This window comes from Echiichthys vipera, assembly GCF_963691815.1.
Source record: "Echiichthys vipera genome assembly, chromosome: 13".
NCBI lineage: Eukaryota > Metazoa > Chordata > Actinopteri > Perciformes > Trachinidae > Echiichthys > Echiichthys vipera.
This window is the reverse complement of record NC_139838.1, coordinates 19,636,471-19,648,049: the sequence shown is the minus strand read 5'-3', so window position 1 is coordinate 19,648,049 and position 11,579 is coordinate 19,636,471. Positions and strand designations below refer to the sequence as shown.

At 40.7% G+C, this 11,579-nt stretch overlaps 1 protein-coding gene across 1 annotated transcript in view; it reads right to left on the bottom strand.

Moving 5' to 3' along the window:
* Window positions 1–4,288: 4,288 nt before the first annotated feature.
* The window catches only part of slc39a4 (solute carrier family 39 member 4), a 9,537-nt gene continuing 2,246 nt past the window's right edge, over window positions 4,289–11,579 (bottom strand). Inside the window, exons 2-12 of the mRNA XM_083925841.1 lie at window positions 11,349–11,579; window positions 9,318–9,519; window positions 8,866–9,041; window positions 8,145–8,328; window positions 7,864–8,036; window positions 7,521–7,718; window positions 6,558–6,662; window positions 6,108–6,162; window positions 5,862–6,014; window positions 5,579–5,766; window positions 4,289–5,487 (exon numbers count right to left, since the gene is read on the bottom strand). The exon at window positions 11,349–11,579 is cut by the window's right edge and continues 78 nt beyond it. Of these exons, the coding sequence (XP_083781967.1) occupies window positions 5,359–5,487; window positions 5,579–5,766; window positions 5,862–6,014; window positions 6,108–6,162; window positions 6,558–6,662; window positions 7,521–7,718; window positions 7,864–8,036; window positions 8,145–8,328; window positions 8,866–9,041; window positions 9,318–9,519; window positions 11,349–11,579 (1,794 nt within the window). The 3' untranslated portion in view covers window positions 4,289–5,358. The remainder of the gene's footprint in view (window positions 5,488–5,578; window positions 5,767–5,861; window positions 6,015–6,107; window positions 6,163–6,557; window positions 6,663–7,520; window positions 7,719–7,863; window positions 8,037–8,144; window positions 8,329–8,865; window positions 9,042–9,317; window positions 9,520–11,348) is intronic.

Below are 11,579 nucleotides of genomic sequence, written 5' to 3'. Positions count from 1 at the left end.
TGTATTTTTTTCCAAAAGAAATTGGCTTTGCAATGCAGTTTTTAGGAAATTTAGATTAATATTAGTTCTTGATTGGGCTTCAAATATAAATGTTTCACCAACATAATATCTGTATTTGGAATGAATGTTGAGTGGCCTTAGCCAGTTTTGGATATTGGTCCACAAACATGTAACCTATGGACAGTAAAAAAAACAAACTTCACTTTCTTGCCAAGAGTTATATGAGAAGATTAAAACCTCTCTAATGTCTTTTGTGATGAATATGAAGATACAGACAGCATTTTGTTAGCTTAGCTTAGCTTAGCATTAAGACTGTAAACAGGGGAAACAGCCGCCTGGCTCTGTGTAAAGAAAACAAAAACGATCTTGTCATCACCATAGACATAAAGAGTAGACGCCTCATCGAACGTTGGGCCTATTGGCGCTGACGAGCGGTGGAGCCGCCATCTTGGCCCGGTCGCCCGCTCCACTCAGTGTAAGGACAGGACACGGTTCAGCGTATTTTAATATTCACAGTGGGATTAACAGTAATAGAATATTCTGATATATGATATATGTGATGTATGATAGGTGTTTTACAAACACTATAAATATAAACACAACAAGAGAAATCATTTATAGAGTATTAATAGGCTATATTTCATACATGAATACATAAATCTCTCTCTCACTCACTCTCTCTCTTTCTCTCTCTCTCTCACACACACACACACACACAAACACACGCACGCACACACACACACACACACACACTCAGAGAAAATTAAAATACATATAAATCAAGAGTATCAATACAATTAGGTCAGAGAGAGAGAGATGACATTTTGGACACATCTAAATACAAGTCAAACAGACACACTTCCATTTAAAGCACTAAAAAAAACAAGAGCCGAACCCTATATGTTAATAAATATTCAGAAATGATCCATGCTCTGCCAGTCGCATAGTCGTGGTAGTGGAGAGGAGAGGGAGCGAGTGTGTGTGGTATAAAAATATATATAACATTTTGTTAAATCGATCATTTTCACACTGTTTTGTTCTTGCACAGTTACCAATTTGAGTGTAGCTCTAATTGGTAAAGACGGTGATGTTGTAGGAGTACTTTGTATAGTATCTAAAATGACTGTGTCCTTGTTTTTAGGCAAGGTCTAATTATGTGAATGTCTTCTTTATTACATATTTTAATTATGTAGTAATTGTATTTAATGTGCAAACAAAAACACGGGGCATAGTTCAGTAATATCCATTTTAAATTATACAAACCATTTAAGATTTTTCCTTAGTTAAATAAATGTATGATTTTTTCTTTTCAGACTGTTTCAACTTCTCTGGTACAACTGAACTAAAAAAGCCTGGACTCATCAGTTCTGCTTTACAAACATGTGACGTTCGTCCTGCTTTAAGTGGAGATGTGGAGAACCAAGTAAAAATGTGTGGGACATTTAGTTCAGCTGTGAGAATATCGGGCACAGAGTGGAAATACATGTTCACGCTTGCCTCGTAAATCTCTAATTCATTCTTTATAATAAAGCCCACATCATGTTGCTCCTGTTTGATGAAACAGTTTAACAGCAAAGGATATTGATCAGATTCTGTCACTTCTCCTTTGATAGTCTAAACTTAAAAAAAAAAGTGACATGACATGAAAAATGATCTCATAATTCATGTCAATGTCATGTTCAATATTTAAAAAAACAAAACTGAGAATATGTGAGGTGACCTGAGATGAACTGTCTCTGAAGTGTCTTCCTCTCATGAAACCACAGCACATCCTCCGCTGACCTACTGCTGGAAATGTGCAATCCATTTACACTGGACCACATGTACGACAACCCCTCTCCTCCCTGCTTCTCCTTTAATATCTACACAGGCTTGCACACACACATCTGGCCGGGGGGTAAATTAACTAACATTCCCACAGAGGCTAATCTCCACGCCTCTACTGTGACAAGATAATAATAATAATAAAATAAGGGACAGCAGCTCCTCTGGCAGCTAAATATTTATCTACCTGCCACAGCCTGAGGGACTCACTATAACATTCAAAAATGCATGGATTTATGTATAATTGTTTAAAATTGTACTGATTATGAATTGTAATATTGTAATATTAGATTAGAGCAGGAATACGCTGCACAGTGCTCTGGCATCTTGTTCCTTCTGCTGCTCAACTCATAGGCTCAACGAGTCACTCATAGAACTTATCTGGGAGAAGGACCGATCCAAGATGGCGGCCGCATTTCTCGCGGCCCAACGTTCGATGCGGCATCTACTCTTTATATGTCTATGGTCATCACACTCTCGGCAAGAAAGCAAATAAGTATATTTCCCAAAATATGAAACGATTCTGGAGACCTTTGAACACGTTTAAAGGGAAATAAATGCCAATTCCATATGCAAATGAATCCAGCTAAAATCTAAAACATTCTCTTCAAAGTGAGGTAAATGAAATCAGCAGTGGCCAAGCTTCTTCTTCCTTCACTGTGTTTTTACGGTGGACTCTGGCTTTAACATATCTGCTTTGACTCTGAAGACACGTCATAAAATGTGAAGAAATCTTCCTAATGAGCAAATATACAGTATGTATATTATATATACAGAGGAGCCTCCAGCTAACAGCTCCAAACTCCAAACTACAGCAGACTGAAGTGTAAGGGGATATGTACTGCAGTATTAACTCCATGGTCATTATATACAAACTGCAGCTCTGTAGGAGAAACCTAAACAGTAAAACTCGGCCACTGGGCCTTTTCTGGGAAAGGTTTGATATATGCACAACCCCCAAGCATCAACGGCCACTCCTTGGGAGTGTTTGTTGTTGAACAAGACTCTCTCTTTGGCAGCTGCAGAGCACACTTGAAAAAAGTGTGACAGTTGGTTTCATATCATCCCTGTAAACTCATCACAGTAGACCTTTTTTAACATGACCCATACTGACTCATCTTAGTAGGAAAGACAGAGGTGCTATTCATCCATTCCAGTGCCCCAGTAAGTCATGTCAGTGTGACACTGAGTTAACTGGAATTTGGCCAAGCCATTACTCATTTACCAGGGTAAGAGTCAGCGTCTTAGCGAGCAGCTCTGGGAGGCCAATCTTTGAGCTCACACATCTCAGTTTAGCGCTTTAGCATGCTAACATTTGCAAATTAGCACCAAACAAGAACCAAAGCAGAATGCCATTTATTTTGCAGGAATCTGAAGACCTGGGAACACTGACCAATCAGCGCCGTGTGGGCTTTTCTGGGAGTGGTGCTTAAAGAGAGGGTTTCAGACAGAGGTTGAATAAAGGTTTATTCAGATAGACAGTTTAAGGAAAATATGTTTATTGAACATAAAAGCATGTAAACATGTTCAAGTAGAAACTCAAAATTCAAGTATGAACCTGGAAAATGAGCATAATATTGGACCTTCTAACCTCCATCATGTCACTGACATTGAGCTCCAATTTAAAAACACTCTGATTCATTTGCGGAAATCTGAACCAAGAACATGACCATTATAACTACAGTCATCAATCATGGTATTATCATCCTCCACTCCCTACACACTTTTACTCAGCTGACCATTGAAACATTTACTGTAAATGTCTTTTTACCATTATTTTACCTTTAACAGTCACTTAAATACTCACTTTGATTCAGCTTACTGTCACTGCATCATGAACTTCTTTATGAAGTTGTAAAACTACTTATTCAGCTATCCAGAGTTACAGTATATACAATAATCAAACTATACAAATCTGTCTCTTTCTTCATGTTCTTTCTGTAAGATCTGCCGATGTCACTGCTATAAAAGATGTATTATGCTGTATAATGTATGAGAAGCTCAAAGGTCCAGTTTTAGAGGTAATCATCGAGTGTTTTATTGGTAGAGTAAGTTACTTGACTCCAGGGGCTCATAAAACCTCTGAAAGAGTACTGTAGAAGTTAAAAAAATATGGATTGTTTTTCTTGGAAAGCTGACTTTAGGGAAATCTGTGTTTCCTCTGTCAGCAGCTACATGCTGTAATCTGCTATTGTAATGGCACAAGCTTAAAGGATCAGCTCACACGACACATAAATGTTGTCATTAAATGGGAAAGTTAGACGTTACACGTACACAGCATGTACATATGTTTCCATCTTTGTGCGATGAGTTGTCAGCGGACTCTGTCCCTAATGAAGACGTTCATGTAACCTGCAAGTCAAGATTAGACAAAACAGATAAAGAGAAAGTAGTTTCCACTGCACCTCTCACTTCTTTCACACAAAGACCAAGAAACTAGATAACACTCGACAGATGTAGATAATGGGTTTTGAAAGAGTTTTAATTTTCCAAACAAGGCAGAATACAAAATATACTGTATACCATATTTATATACCAACATTTACCTTCATAATTGGTTCAGTGGGATTTGAAGTTCAGCAAATACTATAAACCCATACTGTATAGCTTCTTCTTTTAACAGTTTATATTCATTTTCATATATTGAAAATATATATTTTGTACATTTCTCATCAAGATATTTAATAAAAAGCACAAATTACTTTACAAATCTGTGCTACATGTCTTACATGTACGTCACTAGGACAATAAGGGGAAACAATACACTGTATTCTGAATTTTAGTGGCATTCTCACAATGCTGAAAAACAAGAAAATAAAAGTTATTTTAATGCCAGAAGCAGTAAGCCTACAGGTTACAGGGACCATAACCAATATCTGCATTTGTAAAAAGTTAAATTAGTGAACTTATTTATTTTAAAAACATATCCTTCCTACATTCGATGTAGTCCACCACAGAAGCCTTGTGATAAACTATATATTTTAGTTCAAGTTATTTATTAGCCAAACCAAAATGCCCCTTGTTAACCTGCGAGGCCCTTGTTAACCATCAATGGCCCTAAACACACAGAGTGCTTTTTAGAAGCTTGGGGCGGACATGCTGTGTGTTCGCTTTGTCTGATCAAGACCTAACTGTATCTGTGTATTGATAGATCCATGGAACTGTCTGTGGTGCTGAAGTAGCAGACTGATTTGCAATTTACAAAAAAGACATTCACAAGGTTTGCAAGTCACGGGGGCAGGAAATGAACCAGGCTCAATCACACCTATTTGAGTGGAAGATGGAATTTGAGTGGAAGAGCAAGTTTTAATCTGTTTGACAGGATTAGTTCCAGCTGTTTACCCTTTGGTTGGTGGGAACAAAGACCATCTTGCAAGTAAAGCCCTTTTCATTTGTTGGGTCTCACCATGGCCATTTAACACCCATAAACACCCTTGTCATGTTAATGTGAATGTCGTTCAAACATTTTACAATATGCATAGATCAGAAAATCAGAAGCAAAGTCAACCCGCTGAAGAAATCAATGTCCGTGTTTTAAAAGTGGATTTTCTCTTCATAAAGTGACAGCAACAACAGAATACCCCAACCGGTAAAAAGGCCAATGTTCTGCAGCAGAAACATCAGCCAGGGTCTCTTGTTGCTGATGTGGACCATGGTGGGGAGCTGGAAGGAGAAAGAGGAGAGAAGGTAGTTTCTATTTTGAGGCTACAGTTTGTACTGCCTGATAAACAGTTGTGTAAAGAAAAATACCCACCATGTCAGCCAGCCCCACATACAGGAAGAGTCCCGCAGTAACAGCAGCTATCCACTGTTTGGTGACAAGATCAGTGGCTACAGACAGAGCGATGTACAGACCAATGAACGAGGTCATGGCACTGCCAACGTTTAAAAGCAGCGCATTGCGGACAGACACGCCGCTGTGGAGCAAAATGGCAAAATCACCTGGAGAGAAACGAGAGCAACAGGTTGACGTTAAGAAATCTTAAATGATCAAACTAGATGGGGCCTGTTTGTGGTTTGTGTGTGTTTGTCTTTACCCAGTTCATGTGGTAGTTCATGGCAGAGTACAGCTAGTGAAGTGGCCAGACCAGACTTCCATGACAGGGAGAAAGCTGCGCCCATCGCTAAGCCGTCTGCAAAGTTGTGGATTCCGTCACCGATGGTTATCATATAAGGCAGGAGACGCTGTTCTGTGGATGCAGACAAAGTAATAGTTAGTGGCGGAGTAGCCACCCTGGTTAGCACCATCATTACAGCACCATGCTGGAGACAACATTACTCACCTCTGGTGCGCTTTTTCTCCTCTGAAAGTGATCTCTCATCGTCTTCATGGCCAACCTGAAATGTGCATGTTGCATTAAACATTCCGTAACAAGTCCTGTTATTGCTATATGCATATATAAGTGTGTTTTACAGCTTTAATGTTTGATGTTTTTACAAGCTATTAGCTGGAGTAGCTGAGGGTTTCTCGCAGACACCGAGGCAGCTTAGAGACATTTCAACAGGAATTTAAATCTATAGCTATTTGCATCAGGAGACACTTTGTTTACAGAGATTTAGTGGATTCCTGGAGGTTGTAATGTGACGGAAATTTTAAGTGCTTACATAAAGACCTCACGTCATAGCGGACGGATCGAAAACCTTTTGATAATGAGTGCTGCACTGAGAGGTAAACTCCCTAATCTGTGCAGGTGAATTAGATCCCTTTTACATAACGCACAGTAGTTTCTCACCAGGTCTACTTTTAAAGCTGACTGTGACTTGTCTTTTTGTTTCCTCTCCTGTTGGTACATCTCCAAAACCCTCCCATGGTCACAGTGGTGAGGCTCGGATTCTTCCTAAAGAGAGAGAGAGAGAGAGAGGGAGCGAAAAATGAATAAACTAAAATTGAAGGTTGAAGTAAAGAGAGAAAGACTTAAGGAAGTAAAGAACAGTGTAGTTGGGCAGGAATAAGCTTGTGAATATACAAATTTACAAAAAATATCTGGATACTGAGATCCTGTAGAGATACAAAATACGGATGGTTTAAAGGTCCCACATTACGCTCATTTTTAGGTTCATACTTGTAGTTCGGATTTTTACTAGAACATGTTAACATGCTTTTATGTAGAAAGAAACCCAACATTTTCTAATGCTCTGTTTTAGCGCCCCAAAAAGCCCAGTCTTAATCTGTCTGGCCTTCTGAACTCTCACTGAATACAGACTGCGTGCATTTCTCTGTGGATTGAGCGTTTTGTTCCTTTCACAGTATTTATAAAGCACTTTGACCGGTTTATAAAAAAGTCATTAAAATCTCACTTTTTACAATATGGGACCTTTACGGTAAAATTGCTAGCGTTACTTCTGGGTTCATTTTTTGCAGTACATGTCTTTTTTACATGACTCATTACACCGTCTTTTCCTTGCAAGATTGAGTTCTGCAAATGAAGGACAAAATCCCACTAGGTTCTGATAATCCCAAAAGCAGTTTGCAAAGTCACAACTTTTTTATTTAATAAGAAATAAAGAATGTTGTGTCCATATCTATCAGTGGTTTGAATACCTCCTAGAACTATACCTATAAGGACACCTTAAACGCTCCTTATAGTAGTGGTGTACTTCTGAGTTAGAAACTATATATTTACAGTTATCATTGTAGCTATCGTTCTTGGTGTGGATGGCCCTTAATTCTGCTTTTTATGTTCTTTTTCTCTTACCCCATGATGATGTTGATGATGGTGATGACTCTCTTTATATGCGACCAAAGAGAATATTGTTTCCATCAAATAAAAGTAGTAAATCCCGGCCAATACTACCAACATCTTGTAAATGTAGTCTGGAGTTCCTTCGTGATGACCTTCATGTGAGTGCTTCTGGCTGCTGGGTTCATCTGAGTGCACGTGTAAACCTAGAAACTGGATACACAGACCACAACAAGAAGTTAAAATGCGTTAATGTTGCCTGAAAATCACCAAGATTGTCTTGGTAAAAAAAGTCTTTCAGCTCCCTTTTGTCAAAAAAATATCTTTTTGCAGCTTTAAAAGGGTGAAAATCGCTCACCATGGGTATCAGGTGAAGTAATGCATCTCCAGACAGTGAACCTACAGCCAGACTGATGCAAAACTGGATACACAACTGAAACACATTGGTGCAGGAGGTACACAGTAGCACCACAATGCCAAACATAGATGTCAGTGTTATAACCATATTGGCAAGGGTTGCATAGATGTATCCTATGAGACAAAGAAAGAATAGGGGAGGGGGTGGAGGTCAGTTTACATGTCAAGAAGAGATAGACTCAGTAACCGGATGGAGGCAAAGTCCATCTGTCAGTCTCTTACTCTCAGTCATCGTGAGCCCATCTGGTGTCGGTGGTTCTGGGATGCCTGCACATGCTCCGCTCAGGATCTGCTGGATGAGTGCAGGGCTGAGCCGGGCCAAGCCGGTCTGACCCAGGCCAGAGGAGGCAGAGCTGTTGTCTGCCAGACCGTAGATCTGGACCAGCTCTTCAGCTGAGAAACAGAGCTGGGACAAAGTAAAGTAAAAGAAATATGCAAAAATTAAGTAAGTCAGTAAACTAATGTTAGCTTTTACACACTGTATATGTTCACTTTAACCGCCGGACTTTACCATGTGTTTTCTGAATGAAAACAAGGACATTTGATCATTTAAAGGTCCCATATTTTGCTCATTTTAAGGTCCATATTTTGGGTTTCTACTAGAACATAGTTACATAGTTCAATAAACACATTATTTTTTCCCTCAGAAAAAAGCACAGTCTGTTCTGATTGGTCGGAATTTCTGGGTCTTACGCATCTTCGATCTTGGCGTCTCTGCACTGCATTGCAGCTGTAACTGGAAGTCTGTCTGTCTGTCTGTCTGTCTGTCTGTCTGTCTATCTGCATATCTATCTATATGCATTGTTGCATTGTATGCAGTCTTTACGGCTCACTTAAAGGCATAGTTTTTGAGCTGTGTGCATTGGATTTGGTTACTTTCACAGAATTTAAACACTTTTCATGTTTTACAACATTGGATATCTTCTTTTCTTGCTATATGCACCTGATCCCAGGTGGTGTTTCCTTCATGATGACCCTCATGACGCCCATGGATGCTCCTTTTCCTCCGTCTTAAACCACTATGATCATGATCAGTGTGCTCGTCTCCGTGGTGGTCGTGCTCATGATCATGTTTGTGATCAGGTCCGAGGTGCAGACTGCTCATGAGAGCCTCCAAATCTACACAACACAAACATAACTCAAGCTTGAGTAAAACAACTCAAGGATAAAACTGGTTAACATTGATAAAATGATAACTTCCCCTTATGTGAATAGAAAGAAGGTAACCAATATGTGTAGACAAAAATGCCTCTGAAAAAACATACAATGAATCTTGCATTTGTCGTTTTTTAAGTGGTTAAATCTAAGTTTACAAGGTCTGGATTTCGGAGGGTGCATCTCTCTCTATGAATGTATCAGTGTCCATGTTTTTCTGTGTTGCTGAAGGACGTTTACCCCCGACGGTGAAGTTCTCCGACCCCAGACGCTCCACGATGTAGTCCAGGAAAAAGCTCTCCTCAGGCAGGGACTGGCTAATGAAGCAGTGACCTTGCAAGGCGTGATACAGGATGTGGCCCAAAACTGCACCTGTTTCCTGTCTCTGGTCTGTTGATGATACGTTGACCTCTGTCATGATGTCACTGGCTGTTACACAGCTCTGGTTACCATGGTGATAAGGGAGAGGAAGGAAAAAGAAAAGGTATGGATATGTATGGACATTTCTTGAACTCTTTGTTTGTATGGTTTATTATCAGCCGTGACAGCTGTTGGTGTTGTCTTCAACTTGGGAGTTAGTGTGTGTGTTGTCATGGCAAAATGTGGTCCTGGAGATACCTACTGCAGCGGTAAAATACACTGAGATTGTTCCGAGTACTTAGCAAGGTGCTCATATGTCAGGGCGCTTTCACACCCGTTTCTAGTCCACTTCCCTGGTGCTCACTAGATGTGAAAATGAAGAGTCTTTTTTTTTTCAGCTGGTTTAATTTTTACACCTGTTCATATCAGCTGATGACCTGCTGAAGTTAACCAAAATGTAGCTGCACTTCGGCTCAATAAAGAAAAAAAGGGAAACAAAGCACCTCACTCACACGACAGATGTGTCTGGTGTGGGCAAAATAACGTAGATCCTGAACTGCTCTCCGATTGGTCAGATTTACCATGCCGGCAAACGCTCAGTATGTAAATGGAGTGACGAGCAGACAATGTACCCACCGCAAGTAATTTCACGGTGGTTGGTCCTCGTTATTACATTACTACTCGAGATTTGTCCGCGGTGACTTTGTCAGGGTGGTTGTTCTTGTGGCGACAGGGGAGGTACTTAATCATTAGTAAATCGCGTAGCTGCCTACAGGAGCTGGGTTGGTCCTAAAATGCACGGTGGTTTTTGCAGTTAGTGTGGACCCAGATCCAGACACCTTGTCACCACAAACAAACTGCACCAGAGTCTGTTTGGAAGCGAACCGAGACCACCTCTTCTACCAGGTCTCAATCCTTATTTGGTCCACTGCACACGATCGCTGCATTTCCAACTGAACAAACGAACCGTAGCAAATGGGGGAGAGCACTCAACTTCGATTCAGCCGAACTAAATAAGGCTGGTGTGCAAGCGCCCTCAAACGTGCAAGATACGGTCACAAAACGTTTCAGGTGTGCAGATCAAAATTAAGACCAAGTTCGAAGATGGGTGTGGTCCGACCAAGGGCACCGTAAGTAGGGGGTTAGGATGTTCGCAAAGTAAGTTTTGTGTCTTACACTACACCAGTGCCAGACATTTACAGAGGGAACGGTCACTACAGTGATGTGGCTGAGTATGAGGCAAAGCCTAGTAGGTCTACTGTTGGCATCACTACGTATGATAAGATATTTTGGCACACTGCACGATTACAGTGTATCACACATTGAAAATAAAATACAACTCAAGGTATTTTTAAAGAATAATGAATTAACTGTCAAGAAATCTCTCGGCAGATGAATTTGGTTCCTCCTTGCTTAACTCATCCATCTGGATTAACCACTTGTCCGCCATCTTTATTGACGTGCTTCTTCAACCACTCACATCAAAACCAACCTGTGACGCTGATGAAAGCAACGGGAGAAAACAGATTTTCGCCAACAAAAGCCTTCAGAGCCGTTCTCTGGTTCTTTTAAAGAAGAAATATTCCCCTAGATTGGACGACAAGGATGAAACAGCAGCATCCATGTTGAGGCCTGCTTCCTTGATGCAAGCCGCCATTGTTGTCTGAATCACAACAGTCGCTTCTCCGCTACGTCACATCTATAAAACCCCGCCCAGTGGTCCTGATTGGCTTGACCACCTGAAATCATGTTCCTATGGAGCGATCCCACATGATTGAGTGGAGCTAGGCGGAGTCACGGCTGAAGCAAGGCAGAACCAAATTCATCTGGTCGAGAATCAGGTTAATGTCTCCAGACTGCTTTTTTAGTTTTGGTCTACGAACAAATGCTTTGTTTGAGTCTCGTGTTTACCTCTCTGTCTGCAGGCTCGTAGTGGTTGTGAAGCTCTTGAAGCAGCACCTCTAAGTCTTGAACGTCTATGTGTTCGTGGTCCTTATGTGTGATTTCATGTAGGAAATGTTGGGTCTCCTCTCCCCATCTGCCCTGCGTCACTGCGGTGCAGACCAGGCCAGGAGACGAGAGGTACAGGACACATCCGGCAGCGAGAGCAGGGAACTGAGACTCACTGATGGTGACATTTTT